The sequence below is a fragment of the Hippocampus guttulatus genome, chromosome 9, assembly GCF_054856545.1.
Source record: "Hippocampus guttulatus isolate MCC_2025c chromosome 9, RoL_Hgut_1.0, whole genome shotgun sequence".
Classification (NCBI taxonomy): domain Eukaryota; kingdom Metazoa; phylum Chordata; class Actinopteri; order Syngnathiformes; family Syngnathidae; genus Hippocampus; species Hippocampus guttulatus.
In genome coordinates, this window is record NC_141269.1 from 12,506,364 (window position 1) to 12,526,985 (window position 20,622).

The window sequence follows — 20,622 nt, forward strand, 5'->3', positions numbered from 1 at the left end:
AGGGTTTACGTCGAGACTGGACGTGAGCGTTCGGTGATTGGATTAGCGCCTGTAGAGGGAGCTATCACTGCATTTTAACCCAAAATGGCCAAAGAAGAAGACGTTGATCTGGTTGCAGAACTACTTTCCACACAATTTTCAAGACAGACATTCCACGAAAAGCTGGATGTTGTGCAAAGATGTCGCCTAACTCCTGCGCTAGGTAGCCTGTCCCAGCAAAGAAAAGGGTTTGTCCGTCATTTTCAGACGAGCAATTATGAACGGTACCCGTGGCTCGCAGCCTCTGAGAAACGCTGCAAATTGTACTGCTGGGAATGCCTATTGCTTGCAACGGACCGATTTGGTGTTTGGAGCCACAGTGGATTTACCCATTTAAGTTGTTGTACCAAGGCAGCAAGGAAACATCACAGCACGGCTGGGCACTTACAAACTACGGTGCGTTTAAATACGTTTGGGGACACTCGCGTAGATGTGCAGCTCAGTGAACAGGCACTACATTGGTGAGTAAATGCATTTTATTTTACATTTCTTCTTGTCATTTTATTTCATTAGTATTAAATTAATGGTAACGAAATAAAATGACAAAGATACAAAAATGTATCAAAAAAATCTGCTCACCTGCAATTTATAATGGCGCATTGTAGTCACCTTCGTGCACAAAAGTTCGTTCAATCTCAGCTGCTCAACATCGTCAGTTATTTGCTGTTTTATAGCCGATTCTCAAAATGCAAATGATCTGTTTACTTTATTTTCAAAGAATAGTTTGTTTTGTTAGTGTCTTATATGAAACTGCGACATTGCGCAATTTATTGGACAGACTTGTTTAAGATCACTCAGCGTAATTTGGGTGGCATTTTTAGTATTTTAAAATCATCTTTTTATTTTTGACAATATCTATAAATTTAGTTTCCTGCTCTTAACTATGAATGCATACTTGATGGTTTTAAATGCTCCTGAAATTAAGTGCTGCCTGACGAGCCTATACTGTATTGTGTTAATGTATGTGACGTCACTGAAGGCCTAAGGTTGAAATGCACGGCCCGCCACTGCCAGATATACAGTATGTTCACTGTTCTCTCACAGTGTTGGCTTACGTAAATGACGACTCTCCTTCACTAAAATTTGTCATGCCAAGACTGACCACTAGGAGGCAGCAGGCCGCTACAGGGCATCCACGCTGATTGAAAATACAGTCACCTTGAATAAGGCTAACATCATATAACGAAAATAAAATGTTTCGGGAATATCTGTATACACGTATACGAACTTTTTAGATGCACAGGATCACAACGATATTGCTGATGATGAGGAGAGTTGTTCATCTTTGCTCTCTGATTTTGTGATGGACTTCTACTTGTCCGGGCGTGCGCAGACACACGCTCAAATACATGAAAGTCTATGAACCCGGTTTTGATCAGACCCATATCAGGACTTGCCATCCTAAATATTGTACAGGTTGAACATTAATTAATTTTGGTGTGATTGTCGGTATGCGTGTAGCCCCCATTAGGATGACTTTCTACCCTTCCCTTCCTTCACTTTAGAGTCCTTTCTAAAAATATGCCTGAAAATTCTGCTCTTTGTCATCACTCTTTTAGTGACCATCAACAATACGAATCCTTTTTGAGGCATTAGCTGTTATTTTTGTATTGCTACATACGTAATTATGGTAAAAAGAAAATAATAATCATCGTCATCATAATAATGAATCATAATAGCACTATTATTAAATTCTAGTAACGTCATGACACTTTGATGGACTGGTAACACATGGGCTTTTCAGTGCAGTATGTGTTCAGGAGTGTATGACCATGATATAGTTCTTTTTGCACAATTCAAAATTTTCTATTAAACCCTCATGTGGACATCTTTGTTTGTTTGTTTTTTCTTTTAATGAGGCAGGGAAGCATGCTCAGTCCACCTTTGCGGTTGTGTCTTTTGAAATGCAACACGTCTCCCCCTTGTCTCAGGACACTGCTAATGCTCCCAAAGCTCCTCTTGTGACAACAAGAATGAATTAGTGTGCCTGTTAGGCGCAAAACACCACAGTCTGCTGCTCTCTTCACGCAGCATTTAAAAAGTCAATACAGCCCCCCCCCCCCCCCACACACACACACATACCCTGCTGCACCCCTCCTCGCTTAACTGCCAATCATCAGGTCCCTCAAGTTGATGACAATCGGAAAGGAATCACAATCCAATTGTGTTCACGTGAGATCTTTGGAATCAAATAAAACAGACAAAAGCCACACTTAACAGTCGGTTTTACAATCATTAGTGCAGTAAGGACACCTTGGTGAGAATTGCTAATGTGTGTTTCGGGGTTATTTTGGTGCTATTGCTCTCTTATTATTATTATTATTATTCGTCCTTGTTGGCGGGGTAACGAAAGAGAAACATTCTACAAACATGCCGACATGCATGTACATGATATGTGCATCTCAATTGAGAAATAGAAAAGAAGAACCCTGCTTAACCAGATTTAAACATTTTGAAATGTGACAGCAATGAGCTGGAAGCTGGACTAAAAACAGGCTTCCATATGCGGCAAGACCGAATTCACAGAGACGAGCACGTGTTTGCATGATTAAATGAAGAGGGGCAAGAAAATGAATTCTGAACGTTTCTTTCATGTTTTGGGGTTCTAGCTTCCTTGCTGTCGTTGTTGCTATTTCGTAAACAGTCGCACAAATAAATACAATATTAGTAAGAATGGAAATGCATGGATGGATGAATGGATGGAAATTACCTACAGGTAGGAGCAAAAGTGTGTGTGTGTGTGTGTGTGTGTGTGTGTGTATAAGTGTCAGGTCATTCAAGTTCATGCACTGATGAGTCTAGCGAGGCCCTGGTGCACCTCTGCTTGCACTGGCCCATATTCCACCACCTCTCCATCCACGGTTATAATCCCTTTGGGAGAATATGGCTCCATCCTGAGCGCCCGCACCTTGGTGTGCACCAGATGTGCACAGCTTGACGTCACGTGTGTGCCCTTTTCCATGGCGAGGAAGAGCCTGAGCAGCGCGGTGCGGGATATTCCTGCTTTGACGTAGAACAAATGAATGACGCCGTCGTCCAGGGTGGCGGCCGGCGCAGCCAGCAGGTCCTCGGCCAGGTGGGACTGGTATATGGCCAGCACCAGGACAAAGTCTTCTTCTGGGACCACCACCCAGTTCCCTGGGAGAGGCTCCTCCAGCCGCGGGAGCACTGAGTCCCACAGGCCCGTCTGAGTTTTGCTGGAGCTGCGTAAACGCTCGAATCTCCTCGCCTTGAGGGAGTTGTTGGAGTGGCAGGAGTTGTGGAAAGAGTTCTGCAAAGGACAGTCTCTGGAGTTGTGCAAGGTGGCGCTGTGATTGTCGCTATTTCTGGATCCCACCCGGTTGCAATCTGCCTCCAGGGGCAAGTAGGCCAGCTTGCCCTTGTAGACGCGAAGAGACGCCAACCTCACCAGAGTGCCCACGGTGAAGCGAGCTGCTCCGACGTGACGGTACTTCTCGCTCTCAATGTCCACGTCGGCCACGAAGCCCCACGCCAGCGAGAGGAAGGAGAAGAGGCGAGTGCCCGAGAAGAGGTGTACCGAGACCAGATCCATGCGGGACACCACACCTTTACAAAGAAGGAAGCCACAGCTGACCAGGAGCTCCTCACTGGACACCAACGAGGCACTGCGGGAAATCAGGCAGGTTAACGTGGCACAGACACGTCTCAGGACGCTTTCAAAGGCAGTCGGAACCTCAACAACAGTTCAGCCTCACTATTCCAACCGGAAAGAGACTGTGAAAATCAGGAAACGCAGGCCATTATGTCCCCCCTCCTTAAAAAAAAAAAAAAAGGAACTACAACAAAAACGTTTACTAATGCCGATACAAGAGGCTTCAAGGTGTTGAATGCCACTCCTAGTTCAAGTTGACTGTCATAATAAACATCAAACAAAGGCAATTACACCTTGCTTAGTCACCAAGTGAAACAACTACATAAGCTTGTCTTCAAAATCGCCAGCTTCACGCTAAGGCATCATGGGAAACAACCCAGACAGGCTAATGAACACTTAAAATAAGTGGATAATTGAGTTAAGAGGTTCTGCGACTATTTATAGCATCTATAGACGGGCAATGTCATGAAATAATTAATGAATTAACCGTGATGCCCAAATTGTCTTTCACATTATATTTAATTATGTTCTTACAATTAGTTTTAATAAAGCACAACAGTGCTTTACTTCATTTCCACTTATGTCTGTTAGATGGTTAACACATTTGTGTTCCTATAAACAAACTCAGAAGTGAACCAACGTCTCCAATGGGCTCAACTTTCCTGTGCACCAATTCAATGATGTCTCCCAAAGAATTTGATTCTGAATTACAGAAAAATGTCTACTGGCCAGAATTACATTTCCAGATTAAAATCAAAACAATAATCTAACAGCCAAAATAAAATAAAATAAAATCCAAGTGAGGAGTCACAAACAGCTCTTCACATTTTGGAAAATCAGTGAAACACATTTTTCCTCCATAAATTATTAATGTAAGATATCCTTTATTTGTCCCACACTGGGGAAATTTACAAGATGTAAGAAGATGTAAATGTTTGTGGAAGCGACACCAATCTTCTGGGATTAGACCCTGGTTAAAAATGATCTTCTCCAAATAAATATGCAGACAAAGATGAACACTTGAAGGTGCCCTTACTATTTGGGAAGGTTTGGGAAATGGGTCGAGGCTGTTGTTTGAATGTGTTTTGGAGATTCAAATTTGAGTTATTGTGTTATCTCAATTTTTTGGGGGTACGGGGGCATTGCAACTGAGGGGAGACAGCAGCTTGATAAAGCCATGAAGGCAGATGGATGATGCTGTGTGTGTGTTCGTGCTTGTGTGTGTGTGTGTGTGTGTGTGTGTGTGTGTGTGTGTGTGTGTGTGTGTGTGTGTGTGTGTGTGTGTGTAGGGTGGTGATTTCAGAAATGACAGTCCAGTGAGACAACAAAGACGATCCCATTTGGGGAAACGCAGAGAAGGGTAGAAGGTCATCATCTCTCTCTCTCGCTCTCTCTTCCTCAAACACACACACGCACACACACACAACTCCAGGACATCTCTGGAGCTGTGTGCTGCTCTTATCCACTTGTATTTTCTGCATGAAAGGTCACAACCAATTTCAGCCACACTGTTGATTTCCGATAACAATTAAATATTAAACGTCAGTGCTTGTAATGCTTATTCCATAATATTATTATTATTGCAATTTTTTTTATGATTCCAATCGATATTGTAACCCCACGACACTTCAGCTCCCTATGAGCTTTTAACATAAATGTATTTTTGTAGGCTTGAGTGTTAAAACAAAGATCCAACGTCCCCACGCGAATTCAAATTCATGAGCAAAACTATCAGTTGTCATCTTATTTGCAGTATGTCATTCGGTTTGCCATTCTTTTGTTTGCGCTTTTTCATTGTCATTTTATCATCGACGTGAGACTTCAAATTAGCACGTTCCCAAGCTGGTTGCACTTGTTTTACCGCAGTCTCTTACGAACGGTAGTCACGCGAGAGTAATAATCACTTTGGGCCATATTCTGTCATTTGTGCCGAAGTATTTTTTATTTTTTTTCCCCATGCCTTGCAAACTTTCACGGTGCTGGAATTCTCCCATTCGGACTTGGGAAATACCCACCATGCGTAACCTAGAAAGGTGTGTTTCTGTTACTTTTTAAAAAATAAATCCAGTCCACGCACTTTAATTAGAATACTGTGCTCATGATGGAATGCATGTTTAGAACTGGTGCAACTGGGCAGCAGCGAGTTAGTCAATCAAATGTGAACCTTTGAAAAAAAGACCCCAGGGAGGCTCCTTTGTAATGCATAGGCATTGCGAGATCCAGGACTGGCATTACAAAGATACCGAATACAGTATTTCAAATCCAAACTTCAAGTTTCCGCCTCGGACGTAATCACCCTGAAGTCCAAGGCACTTTCCTGTTCCTGGAAGGACTCCTGGATCCTCCGCAGCTTTGTTGTCACTACCATCTTGATGTTGTCCAAGTCCCCTTTTTTTGGTTGTCAATTTTTGTTGTGTAAACATTCCTTAGTAGTGAATGTGAATATTGCGGTGTGTTCCACTCACCCTGCGTAGTGATGTATGGACGCAGCCAAGGCATTGCCTGAGCCGCCAGGAAGTATACCAAGCGGTGTTCGGATCGCCTCCTTCCAGTCTGATCTGTCCAGGAGACCATTTATCACCTAACACACCAAAGCAGAGTTATAGTTTGGGATTTTTCATTTTAGTTTGGATTTCGTTTAGACTCGGAACTGGCCGCCAGTTCCGGGTGTACCACGCCGACGACTGGGCTAGGTTATGCCATGTTCGCGACCCGCGTGAGGATGAAACTGTTTGGATAATAGTTGGAATGGATCGTTAAAATTAGCGAGAGCACGTTTACTAGTTTTTATTTCATATATGGCTTATTTGCTGTGATTGACTAGCAAACCAGTTGAAGACAGCTGGGATCGGCTCCAGCACGCCCGCGACCCTTGTGAGGAGAAACGGCTTAGAAAATAGATGGATGGACGGATGGCTTATTTGTTGAGAGCAAGATTAAAAAAAAAAAATCACTAAGTGTTGTTTCATAAATTAAACTATGGTTTGATCTTTCATCTTCCGCGTGAATGTAAGGCAACATCAAATAAACACATTTCAAATGAATCCCGAAAGCTCATGTATTAAGCGAAGATTAAAAAGAAGGACTTTTTTGCTAGCATTATATTTAATTTGAGGTCGTAAAATGTAGTTTGGAATGTGTTTATCCTTGCCCTTCTCTTTATTTTACTCCTGCGATGTTTCATGTTGAAATCGCTCCGGAGCGCACGTTTTATTACCTCAAACAGAAGACCGTCTCCTGACATGATGACCAGAGCGTCCCACTGGGACAGGTCAGCCTCCCTCACCAACTCGCGGGCATGATTCTGACGTTCTGTCAACACACAAGTAACAAGTACAGTTAGTGATGTCACCCTCCTGCCAGTTTGTGTCCTAAAAGTCCATCTTTTGCTGATGGTTCTTATTCACGTCTACGTTTTGGCTGACTAAGATTGTCCCGTTGGGTTGAAATATAGATCTGCGGACCGTTAGGAAGGAGGAACTAAGCTCCCAAAATCGGCAGTCCTCGGCCTAGTTACCCCTGCCAAAGAGCTATGAAACTTTTCAAATTTGGTATGGGTCCAGCATTTGCGCTCCATGCTCGCCTTTGTGAAAAACAGTGTCCTTTTCAGCCAAACGATTTATCTCCAGTCTGAGAATTTATCTCAGAAAATCTCAAGTGGAGACTTGCTGTGAAAGAGATGTACGGTTGACTTTTAATGAATAACGAATGAGTCAAATTAAATTGATGGCAGACATATGCTAAAAGCCTTCGTTGGATTCTATTTAACGTCACCGTTGACGAATGTGAAATGTCGCCATCCCGAGAGTTTCAACGCTAATGTGCTGATCGTGCATCATTCATTGGAGGCAGGCGGCGCCTGATGAATGTGCGCTCTTGCAGCAAGGAGCCGTCTCCTCGCTGCAGTGCTCCACCGGCTCGGTAAGAGTGGCGTGCGTGTGTGTGAATACCACACCAACCGCCCTGATCGTTTAATCAGATGCCAACAGACGACTGTTGCACGTATAATTACATTTGTATTAATTCAGACGCTCACTTGTGTTGTTGTCGTACAAGTCAGAGCATGCCGAAGTTGCGCACAAAAGACATTCTTCGATATAATTACGATTGGCGGAAAAAATAAATCTATCATCCCAAACTGTCTTCTGCTCTTTTTGTCTGGGGGAAAACTGATCTGACAACTGTTTCAATGTTTCAACCACCTTACCGCTGATCTTCACGTTGATACTCCCAACATTCGTAATTATGGATTGAAAATATTTTGCCAGTCTCAAACTATGAAATATCTCCCAGAACGTAGCAGCAGATGGAGGCGCCGATGGAAACTTCCTGTTTTAAATCCAAGTCTGAGCATTGAAAAGTTCAACAAAGAAGGTTCTCCGCATCGCTCAATTTGGAAACTGGCAAGGGCGTGTTTTGAACACGGTGAAACATTTATAGATCATCAAGAGCTGAGCTGTACCAGCACAGATGTTGATTGGGAGGAATGTCGGCGCCATTGACTGTCGGTGCTGGACAGACCTGGGGTGCTTGTGTTTTTTGCGCCTGTAATGGGCAGCATTTTTTACAACCCCGTTTTGTTCAGTGGCTATGTCGGCGCTGTTGGACAGTCGGCGTTAGTGCGGCTGGATGGATGGCTGCTGAAGTTGAGGATGAGGAGAGAGAAGCGTTGGCGCAGAGCGCCGATGCGTATTTGGAACTGAGAGTCGCCGCTTGGAATTGAAATGGATTTCCATGGGACAGGAGAAGTGAACCAATCTCTTTTTTCGTCAATGGATGCTACAGCTTCTTGTTGACTTTGAAACTTAGCTTGTAGCCGACGTGTGCACATTTTGAGCATGACGTCTCTGATCCACTGGTTAAAGGACACTTTGATTCTCTCCTCTTTCATCTCAAACTGCTTCAAACAACAAAGCGTGTGACGGAAAAGTGGTTAGGACTGCACGACTGTCCGTGTTTTATGTTATGTGTTGTGTTTATTATTTTACTTTAACGTTAACTGTTTTGTGAAGCGCTTTGTTACAGCTGTTGCTGTTGTGAAAGCGCTATATAAATCAGCATGTATTGTATTGTAAGTGAAGGAAATTTAGAACCTAAAACAACTCTGTTCTGAGAACAAGGCAGTGAAATCTTTTTATGAACACAATCTATTACTTACTCACAGAACCTTTAGTCTTGTAAACTTTTGAGTTGTGCGTGTGTGTGTGTGTCTTCACAATGCTTCATATTGCGACAAAAGACGGTCAGCCTTTGGTGCTTTCGGTTCCTCCAACAGGTGGCTAAGGATGGATTTCTAGCTCTTATTTTAACATCATCTGTGAATATTTCCTGAAATGCAAGTAACAGAAACACGACTGAGATCGATGGTGGACTTTTCCACGATAAGTGACATGTTTTTCTTCAAACACAAAAGGAGGACAAGCGTGGAGCTGCTGCCTGACAGACATCCCTGGGTACTTGAGCACTAAGGGAGATGAAACATTGCCGCGCCATCTATACTGACGCTGCTGACATTGACCAAGACATGGTTAAATGCACATGCACACGCACACACACACACACACACTCTTGCAATGCAGTCATGCCTCATGTATCCTCCACCCCTCCAGTTGTGGCCAAAGCTGCCACACAGCCAAGCATCCCATTATCAGTTTGTCCAGTTTTTGTTCACTAGACACTTCAAGCAACAGTATCTCAAGTCTAGTGCTCTCTCTTTCTCCTCACCCACACAGATGCATGACTTATCATGATCCTTTTTTTTGAGGGGTAAAATTCGTGTCACAAGTTAATCGTAAATCCGTGTGTGCTGGATAATCATCACCAGCCTGTATGGAAGCTCATGACGATGAGAAAATCAAATCATGCTGAAAGGGGATTTTGCGAGAATGTGTGTGTTTATCATCTCCATACAGTCTGCGAGCGTATTTTGTGCATGTAGGTGGCTGTGCGTGCGCGTGGGTCTGAGGCAGTTTCTCAGCATAGTGACATCATGAAAACATGAGGGTTTCCTTTAGAAGAGGTGCTCTGGGGCCAGTCATGTCTGTTAGTGAGCTTGTTTACCAACTTTGAATGACATCAGCGAGATTGTGGTGCAATTTCTTGGACAAGAAGGCCATATAAGTATTGTCTTGGATTCAACGACAGATCGAACAAAAGAAAAACAAAAACTGTCATTTAGGGGCACAGGATGCATCAATTTGATTTGGAATAGTAGCTTCAAATGTTACATATATATACTGACTTGTAATGGGATGCTGTGTCTAAAATTTGGGGGGGGGGGGGGGGAATAGAATTGATTCCATTTTGGAAAAAGACTGTTTTGCACCTATGACAATCTGCTTCTTAATTATTTTGCTTTTTTTTTTTTTCCAACTTCATGTTACGGCAAGGACCTCAACAGTCAAAGGAAAGTGTTGTTCTTGATTTTTCTTAGTGGCGCGTTCTCGTGCTTCCAGCGACTCACCGGTGATGACCAGCGTGTGCAGCACGCCGGCCTCGTTGAGCATCCGCTGGACGTGGTTGTTGTAGAGCACGAGCGCCTGTCCTTTCCCGCTGTGCGGATTTACCAGCAGCATCATCCGGCATGGATGGGACAGCTCACTCGGCGCCACCCCTGCTAGTATAATCGTAATCATAAAAAAAAAAATACAACAACTAAACATCTGAGTTAGTATATCCAAAAGAATGTCGACAGGAATTTGGACATAAACAACCTCCTTGGTGGAGGTAAGAAAGGCATTGTGCAAATCTGAACACAGGCATTATGACAGCTTAGACCAAACTTATTCTTCGCATGTATGTGCTCTGGCACACAACACCAAAGAATGTTCCTCTGGAATTCTGAGCGGAACTAGCAACGATAGTGCCACTTAAGCGGCCTTGTGAATCAGAAGGCGTGACAGTTGGCGCTGGACGCCCTGACCCGGCTTGTCTGTGTGTCCTCCTCGGCCACATTCAAATCCCGTCCACTTCCTGTGTGCCACTCCTCCCTCCCCGAGACATTCCAAGTGAATTATCTCTTGGCCTCTGTCTGCTCCCAGTTTCCTCCTCCGTCATTAGCTGCAGTGCCACTGTGGCACAGGCCCAAACGCTGACACATGTTGGAGATTTATTTCCGCATCATGCACAGAAGAGGACTAGTGAGTTTATGGCGGAAGATAATAAGCCTGGTTTGTTTGCAAGGGAATGGGTGGAGCAACATTTCATCTCCTTTTTTTTTTTAAACCTTGAACATCCACATATATTGTATTTAACAGTTCTGGCTGTTCTCACTCAGTAGTTTAAGCCTCTCATGGCTGGAAAAGTTGAAAGTCCACATTGTCAGAAAAAGTCCAAACTACATGCCAAAACCTCTCGGCCAAATTTGTGTTTGTGATATGTGATTGCAGACACATCTCATCTGCTTTCTTCCAACCACGAGCATTGGAACTGGCCCAAATCCTAATGGAGTAATCACTATATTGAGGTATCCGCCATAGTATTTCCTACGTCCTAATTGAAAGGGGGGGAAACCCACGAGCCGGAAAAGTGATCTTATAATAGCTATGAGAGCCACACACAGTCTGGGAGTCTGAGAATAGACGAGGAGGACTCACGATATTCAGCAGCGGATCCGTTTCTTGAATTTAACCCTTTCATTCACCCTGTAACCTGATAACATGATGAGCTGTCAGTAAGTAACCGCTGCCCCTGAAGGGGTTAACACATAGTTCAAGTCATCATCTTTAGTTGTTTGAAAAAAAACAACTCTCCTGTGTTTCTGTGAATGCCCCGGACCAACCAACGGGCTCCTTTTTCAGCCTGTTGCTCTCTTGTGACGAGGTCCCTTAAGCCGTAACTAACACACATTAGGAGGGAATCCAGTTTCCACATTAAAGGGATTAACGGATTAACATGAATTTGACCTGCTGGGAATCTCTCCCTTTGGTAATATGACATAGAGACCCAATTTCGATCTGCTGAAGACTAAATAGTGCAGCTTTTCCAACGTTTAAAGTTAATTGATGGCGTGTCATCGTGCATCAACATTAAAGCCGCGTGTGGAGGACAAAGAAAACATTTTATTGGGCCCTGAAGGGGATTCTTTCTATTTTCCTTCACACATCACTGACAAATGTGTGCGGTATGTTTCTCAACTATTTTTTCACAGCATTTCTCAAAAATCTGCTAATTAAGCAAGTAAACATTTTTTTTACAACTATATACTGTATATATTTTAATGTCTTTTCCAGAACATTACACTTTCACCGAGCCTTTTAATTGACAGTTTTATTGCAGACGGCAGCAGTGAGCAGCCCGGCCACAGCAGCAAATAGATGTGCTGTTCCATAATCTTGCTTGTAAAATACTGCAAGTGGAGGCTTTGGGTGCACGCAAGCGCATTTCTGCTGAAAGAGACCACAAAGGATGTGGAGCGGGGTGGAGATGGAGGAGAAGGAGGAGGAGGAGGAGGAGGTGCTGGTGGTTAGATGGTTGCAGCTCTATTTTAACCGAGGCCGAGAGTTGACGGCATTGAGGTTTGCATCCAAATCTGATAGGGCCGTGTTTAGCTCTTGGTATCATACAGGACGCTTTGCTCTCAGGAGACGCATATGCCACTGACGGAACTGACAGTCAGAAAGTATGAGAGAGGACGGCAACCTTCAAAGTAAACACATTCTGTATGATGATTGCGAATCTACATCATACCGGTCGCAAACTTTACTCCTCCGCGTCAGTTAGAAAAACAAACTAAGATAAGGCCACTGTGAGTAACACGGAGGAGTTCCCCGCTGTGGGGGGGGTCACAAGCAGTGGGGATGAAGCTATTTCGTCTGATATTCTTAATCGTACCATCCACAGTCAGGCTTCTCATGTAATACAATGAACACATTTCTAAAACGATTTCCATCACACTCATAATCTAGGAGAACAAATCAAAGTCAAAAGCAACATTTTTCTGAGCTTCTTTTACTTTATACAGTCGAACCTCTTTTCAACGTACCCTGTTTATGTTTCCACTGCTTTGACGTTTACATTTCAGAGTCTGGATTTTTTTTAATCACTAAATATTGAAATGCCTTCGTTACAACGAACCGTGGGAAGCGAACTGCCGCCGTGACCTTGTACAGTGCGGGATTCCCTTCCGTTGCTTAGCAACGCTTCTGATCGACTCGCTACATTGTTGTACTTTCCTGCCGTCACTCACGGAAGCACGGGCATGATCTGAAAACATGTCTTGTAAACGGAAGCAAATCTCGCGCTCTGTGAAGGCTGAAACTGTCTCTCACTTTCGAAAGAAAATCTGTGAATCCCGAATTTTTTTCAAAGTCTCTGTGTGGCCACGGTGGTTGTGAACTCCTCCTCCAGATTATTGACGTTTATTAGCTTGCCTTGAAGCACCGGTCAGGCATGGGATTGCTCTGACTGTAGAGCTTAGCTTTCGTGTCAATGTATGCAGTACATTGTAGCTTCATGTTCATGTGCAATATGATGATTCACTTTCCCCGGGGTGCTTGATTTACTCCATCCTCTGAAGCGTGAAAGAGGACAAGTGTTTAAGTCGACAGAAGAATATGCCCACGGCCAAATTTTGACAGGGAATGACCACATTTTTGCATTGTTCTTTCTGGCTGAGAAAATGGCCCTAAGAGAGTGCGCTTGAGGCAACTGTATGTTATCGATTCTAAGAGTAAGAAGGGTGTTACAAATTCATGTTCAATTTTGCAATACATGCATTACAACATTCTTGTGTTGCAACAGTAACATGTTATTTGTCAATTTTGTGCTTCATTATGTTGTTTTATTTATTTATTTATTTTTGTTTGAAATACCAAATCTTTTTATGTTCTGTTTAGCGCAGTCTGAACAGCTTCTAACACTCAAACATACATACCGTATGCGATAAACAGCAACCAGTCACCAAGTTTTCACACACAACCGTATATTATGTGGGTGAAGACATGAAAAGGCAGGGAATCGAACCCTGCACTTCTGCATTTGATGAGTTTTTTTCAGTGTTTCGTTCCCATTGTAACCCAAATCGAACACAAAAAATGTCTTCTTTTAAAAACAAAGCTTATCTTATTGTTATATAATTACAACCCTCTCCCTTGAAGAAAATAATACATGACGTCCACTGTAGCGAATTCTGTTTGCTGTGTTGTGTTCCTCTACTTTCTTGACCCTGGTATCACCAACCCACCCGCACATCTGAGGTGGAAACACGCGCAAGATCAGCGCTAGCCATCTCAAATCGTACTTAGGCAGTCACCACACTTGCTGGAGTGGCGAGTGTAAGCAACAGCTACGTCAGATGAAAATGAACCATTTTCTTGAACCGGAGTCTTTTTTTTTTTTGCTTTTTTTTTGCAGTGAGTACTAACTCTACTGGGATGTCCACGGACGCAACTCTCCAGGCCTTCCTCACTGCCTTGTGTGCTCTGTTATTCACAATCTCTAACTTCTGATGTGGACATATTTGCTGAGACAGTACGCCAGTAAAAAAACAAAAACAAAAAAAAAACAACAACAACAACACGAACCATACAAGTCCAAATCTTCCGATGCTGACAATAAAACAAAATATGACCACAAGATAGTCGCCGCCCCCACAACTGCCTTTTCATGTCTTCACCCACATAATATACGGTTATGTGTGAAGACTTGGCAACTGATTGCTGTTTATCACATACGGTATGTATGTTTGAGTGTTTGAAGATGTTCAGACTGCGCTAAAAAGAACATAAGAAGATTTGGTACTTCAAAAGAAAAAACATAATGATGCACAAAAAGGACAAATGACATGTTACTCATGACTCAGTAGATATTCGAGACAAGTGAAGAGGAACTACTAGTGTGAAGCAGAGAGAGGACAGACATCACATCAGATCGAGTGCGGACCAAAAAGAGAACTGGTTCCTCTTTCAAATAAACCTGCAAAAGGAACACAAAACCATTTTTCTGCCAAATTCTCTTTTTGGACCTGCGTAGTTGTATAAAAATATTTGACAACAGGACTCATCCTCATTGGGTGGAATGTGACGTCCGTGAGTGTGTGATTGATCAGCTTTCCTGTGTGGAGTTTTAACGTTTTCCTCGCGCCTACGAGGGTTTTCTCCGGTTACTCCGGTTTCCTCCCACATTCCAAAAACATGCACGGCAGGTTACCGTAATGCTCTAAATTGTCCCTAGGTGTGATTGTGAATGTGAAAGGTTGTTGATGTGTATTCCACGATTGGCTGACAACCAGTTCAGGGTGTACCCCCGCCAACTGCCCGGAGACAGCAGGGATTGACTCCAGCACGTCCGCGACCCTCGTGAGGATAAATGGATTAGAAAATAGATGGATGCATGGAAGGATGGGTTTATTGGTGCATTGTAGAATGATCATTTCTCCATGAATTCCAGCCACTGTAACGTGGGGCAAAAAAGCAAATGAGAAAATCGAAGATGGGACCATAAACAAAAATGGACCTTAAGTACGCATATCTGCATAGTTCATTATAATAGGCTGTGATACATAATTTGGTAATATAGTTTTGAGACTTAAATGCCAGCCACCCATTTTCTGCCAATGCTCACTCGGGGTGCGGATGAGCTTTGGCCACTTGCTGTCGACGGAAAATGACATCGCAGTGACTTAGGGCTCAGCTTGTGGACAATCATTTTGACCAAACCCCGAAAACAGGTGAGCCGTGATTGGTCATTCCCTCAGCTGTGAGCAACTGTGATGCCATTTTCAGTTGACATCAAGTGGCAAAATGGCCGCCCACTGAGGTGGATAAAAACGGGTGGATTTTAGGACTTAATTCATATTCCACTAACACAATATTAATCTGAATACCGTTTTTGGATGAGTGGAGGCACATATAACATATTGTGAAGATTTTTTTTAATGTGTCCTCCCCTTTAATCACGTGGTCATGCCTGTCCCATAGACATACAGCAAAACGAACTACTGAATTAGTTCTAATCAACCATTTTCTTTGCTGGAGTGGGTAATGCGGATGCACTATTCTGGTATTCTGGCCCAATCCTTTTTCTTGTGAGAAAAAAAGAAAACCTCATTGATTTACACCTTTAGGCATCACAAAGATGTCAGTGTTGAAATCAATTCTCACAAGTATCCGGGCTTTCTCATCTAAATTCTGAAGAGGTTAAAAGCTGCAGTTTCAAAGAGGCTTAATGTGAATGAAGTGGGTGGAGTGCATTGCTCGACAACAAAGCCGGTTTACTCTTGGGTTTCCGCGGGTACAAAACCTGTCCGATGACTACAACCTTCCATGTCATTTAAGTTGCTCACATCTACTATTTCCTGCTCTGCCAATGGCAAGCTGTATTAAGTTGCAGTATTTTTTTTTTGAAGAAAAATAAAAAAATAAAAACCATCTGTACAAACTGTGAGATGCTATCTGGGTCACAGTGTGCCAGTGATCCTCTTTATGTATGCTTTTTGATAACTTGTCTGAATATAGGACAATATATATATATCTTGCTTATCTTTGGCGGTCTTGAGCATTCCGTACAGGAGTAATTGCACTTGTTAGGATTCCAGGAATGTAATATCGTAATTTACCTCCAGGTGACTTTTGCAGTCAAAATGTAGTTATAAGATGATTAAGCAAATACATAATAATTAATCAGAGAGACAAAAAAATGGCAGTGAATGTTCGCAAAACAGTAAAACTCATCAAGACAATGAGCACATCTGCGCAGGAGCTGATCAATCACACAGACTTACCAACATCACATTCCACTCCATCAAGCCCTGCCTCTTAAAGGCACATTCATTCACAGAGAAACACTATTATTAATAACTGATGCATTCATTTACGTCAGAAGTGTCAAACAAATTTTTGTCAGGGGGCCGCATTGTTGTTTTGGTTTCCTTCAGAGGACCTCGACTGACTATGAACCCCCCAAAATGCATAATAGCTTCATGTACCATATACACAAGAAATTAATGAATAACTAGTTTAGGAATTAGGGGCTGGTAGAAAATGTTCAAATATTAGGATATTTATTTTAAAAGTGGGACTGGTAACAAAAGAATACTTGCAATATCACAATATTTTTTAAAAGTGAAGGCAATTTGCAATTTTGGTATTTTAGCAAAGGCATAAAGTTGATGCAAATAATTTGCTTTTGCAGGCCACAGAAAATGATGTGGCCGGGCCATATCTGGCCCCCAGGCTTTGAGTTTGGAAGAGGTGATTTAAGTAAGGAAACAGATCATTATTTCTCAGATACATATCAATGTGCAGCACTTTACATCTATAAATCTTTGCCAGTGGTTCACATTTTCAAATGATCATTTCTACAACATTCTGAGGAAATCACAATGTCACACCACTGGTGAGCTCTTATGAAAAACGCGCCTTGAGCTGCTCTCGAGGTCTTTGTGAGCTCCCCGCGTGCACCATATTGGTGCCCCTAATTAAGAAAAACAACTCTTTACCCTCCTATTTCCAAATATTTATATTTTTGTGTTCACACATGCATGTTTTGGGGGAAAGCCTCTCCACAGGAAGGCCGGAGTGCAGATTTGAACCCACAACTATTTTGAAGGTCTCTCTAGATTGCAGATGTTCACCAATTGCAGGTGGATCTGCAAAGTATCCCCTGTGATAAACAGTGGTTCACTGTACCCGGAGAATGCAAGCAACCAGTGGACCTGGGTCCAGATGTTACTGCATTACCCCTTGACTGTAATGCACATGTGTTAATATCCACAATGCCACAGAGCTGCCATGTGTTGTTCCAATTAAAGACTAAATTAGTGCCGGTTCCAAATATGATCTCAGAATGTGACACTAGTGGTCAGTATGACGCAGGCAGCCACAAAACATGGAAAACATGTTAACAATTTTAATTGGCCCGTGTTACTGACAACAAACAATAAAATCCTCACAGTTCATGTATTAAGTTCTGACGCGTTTAAAGTAATGGAAAAAAGGGTGAGCAAAGACAGCCTATCTCTTACCGTCTCGATGGTGCCGACACCGGTTTGAGCGCTCCCGGACGGCGCGAGCCCACTTCTCCGCCTCGTCGAGGTTGGCTCGCGGGTCCTGGAGCGCGGCGAGACGGAAGCACTGTTCCACTCTCTGCCGCGAGAGCCCGGAGCCTACCCAACGCCGCTTAAACGGGTAAAAATAGGCGGACAGGTAAGCCGCCGAGTCCGCGTTGTCATCTTCCCGGTACGCCCGGCATCCGACGCAGTCCTTCAAGCTGAGGACCACTCGGTTCCGGCCCGCAGGTATCGAGGTGAGCCGCTGGACGACGAGCTCCCTGTCAGTCAGGCTCACGGCGCACCTGACCTTTTGGTTACCGGTGGCCGTGAATTCCCCGTACAGCGTGTTCATGTTGTGACCATGTTCGGCTCTCTTCAGGTCCATCCTGACCTGGACGCGGCAGTCCGGACACAGTGGTGGCCTCACGGTCACATCGCCCCGAGGCCAGGGAACACTCCGGGACATCGGACAGCTGCCACCGGTCCGACTACTGTAAAACTACTGGAGTGACTGGTACTAAATCCGGTTTAACTTCACAATAAGAGGAATCTGTCAATTCTCAAACCATTCCGATATTTGGACACATTTCTCCAAGTGAGGATCACGCTACAGATATCACATTTTTAACCTCGCTGTTGTTTCTAATATAACAATGTCTCGCTCTTAAGAAACAACGGCGAACCACTTTAACAGCCGTAGTGCGCTGTTATTCTTAAGAGACACATTTGTCAGGGTTTTTGGGAGTCATTCTTGTCAACTTCACACGTAAATTTAGCCGCACTTCACGCACAACTTTGTTAAGCGAAAAAGATGTGATGTTGGTCCCTCTAGCGGTGATTATCTGCAAATGGGTTATAAAATGCGAAAGTATTGGGCCAAACAATGCAGCAACACAACGAGACATATTTAATCCTATTTATTTATTTATGAAATTAGGACACCTAAAATGAATACTCTCCAAACGAGGTGAACTCTGCATCGACTGGCTGTGATGAAACATTATTTCTTTATATTCACAGCTCGAAGCATAAATTCATCGGTTGCAACAATTCGGCAGCGTCATGTGCTACTTTTTATTTTATTTTTACTGATGAAACATCAAAACAATGCATTGGTTTGAACTTTAAACCAATGCACCAATGCAAAGGGTAGTTTTACACACGGACCTGTATTCCAATTGCCTTCCCCACAAAAGTCAATCTGTGTATTTGTTTTTTGATTTGGGCAAATCATATTAGCAATCAAAATACAAACTTTACATAAAAGCCAAACAAGGACCAAAAGGGGTAGCATTAAGCCAAAGCTTCACATAACATGAAACCATCACCGTTTTGTACAACCAAACATGTACACTTGTACACAAACATGTATACATATATACCGGTAATATCGACAATTCTTTTTCTGTAAACATTTTGCAGATGCATACACGTATTTCCACAGTCATATCTTTTTTGGCACATAATTTTGTCCCTAATTTTGCTATGGTTATTTTGCTGCACTAAAATAACTATTAACACGTTTTTGTACGCGTATTTCAAATTTTTAATTGACTTGCACCTTTTCAATTCACAGTCAAGGTTATTGCACAGGCAGCCACTTTTACTGAGATGCACTACATCTCTGTTTGACATTCGTTCTGGTTTTCGTTTTTCTAAACATTGATGCTCCTCTCAGTTCACTGTGCAGAAAGAGCTGAACACTAAGGACGCATATTACCATTTACTTTGAACATGAATTGGCCAGTTTTAAAGTCCACTAGATCGTAGAATTTAAGTATACAGGATGTGATTTTAGAAATAGATTAATGGTGGGTGCACGACAATCTGCAAAGTTTGTTATCCTGATTGCCATCTTTTGTAGGATAATAACAGCAATTGTTATTGATTTAAGTGTGTCCCAGACCTGCACATAATAACTCATCTATGGGACTAAGAAACAACTGAAGAATTCTGGTTAAAATGTATTTTACTTTATGTGGTATTCTTATGGCTTTGGATAATTTCAGTTTGCATGATTTACATGCAGCTTCCAACATAATGTATTGTCAAAAACAGCCCTAAAAATAATTTTCATATAGTCTTTCTAACTTAATGTTAAGATAAGATAAGATAAGATAAGATATCATTTATTTGTCCCGCAATGGGGAAATTACAATCAGAATTCAGAAAGGGGAAACGCTGGGTAGGGAGAGGGGGAAAAAAAATCACAATTGATCACAATTAGTATCTGATTAATAGTCTGGTGGTATCCAAATAATATGAATGTAGTTTAATAATAATAATAATAATAATTCTTCAGAGGTTCTCTGTTTTGCACCCTTGGTTCCACATAACACCATTGCCATCTGTTGGTTACTTTCTCACACCAACAGATGGCAATGTTAGAAAGAATAATGACGGTGGCTTTAAAATACAGGCTGCATTCAACTGTTTTCCTTCTCATTCAAGACAGCGTCCAGTGTCTTTAAACTACTCCGTCGAGTCAGTTAATAGGGAAAGTGATCTGTTTGTATTCTACTGTTCATCACGTGACGAGTTGTTGTAAATTGTTCTTTTTTTAATAAACATGAACATGAATCAACTATAAAACGTAAACGTTTAAGACAATACCAACATGTGCTTTCATTTCCCATGAGCATTTCATTTGTTTGTTGATTCCAAGTTAAATCAAGCTAATGTTGATTAAACGTACATAAACAGCATTTGCACGAACACAATGGGTTCGTTCATCAAGTGGCAACATTACTTCTCTTGCTCATGTATACTATCAGGAGAGAGAAGGGAACATAATGTTTTGTTAAACATAATTTGTTGAAACATAATTTCATTTCTTCATCTTTGCTGTGGTCACATCAAAGTCATCAGTGTGTTGTTGTGAAGATCCTCCAGGCACAAGCATATCATTCACTGAGAGGAAAAGAGGAAGGGGACGAGTAGGAGGCAGTATGCATATATGCAGATGGAAATTAACGGCCGC

General features: G+C 42.5%; 1 protein-coding gene across 1 annotated transcript; it reads right to left on the reverse strand.

The window, feature by feature from the left end:
* Positions 1-2,118: 2,118 nt before the first annotated feature.
* LOC147200370 (sphingosine kinase 1-like) lies at positions 2,119-18,150 on the reverse strand. Its single transcript, XM_086121009.1, has 5 exons — positions 17,616-18,150; positions 10,116-10,265; positions 6,870-6,964; positions 6,118-6,233; positions 2,119-3,665 (listed from the first exon to the last, which is right to left on the reverse strand). The coding sequence occupies exons 1-5, from the start codon at positions 18,106-18,108 to the stop codon at positions 2,822-2,824; spliced, it is 1,698 nt and encodes a 565-aa protein (XP_085977135.1). The 5' UTR covers positions 18,109-18,150; the 3' UTR covers positions 2,119-2,821.
* Between the last annotated feature and the right edge of the window lie 2,472 nt (positions 18,151-20,622).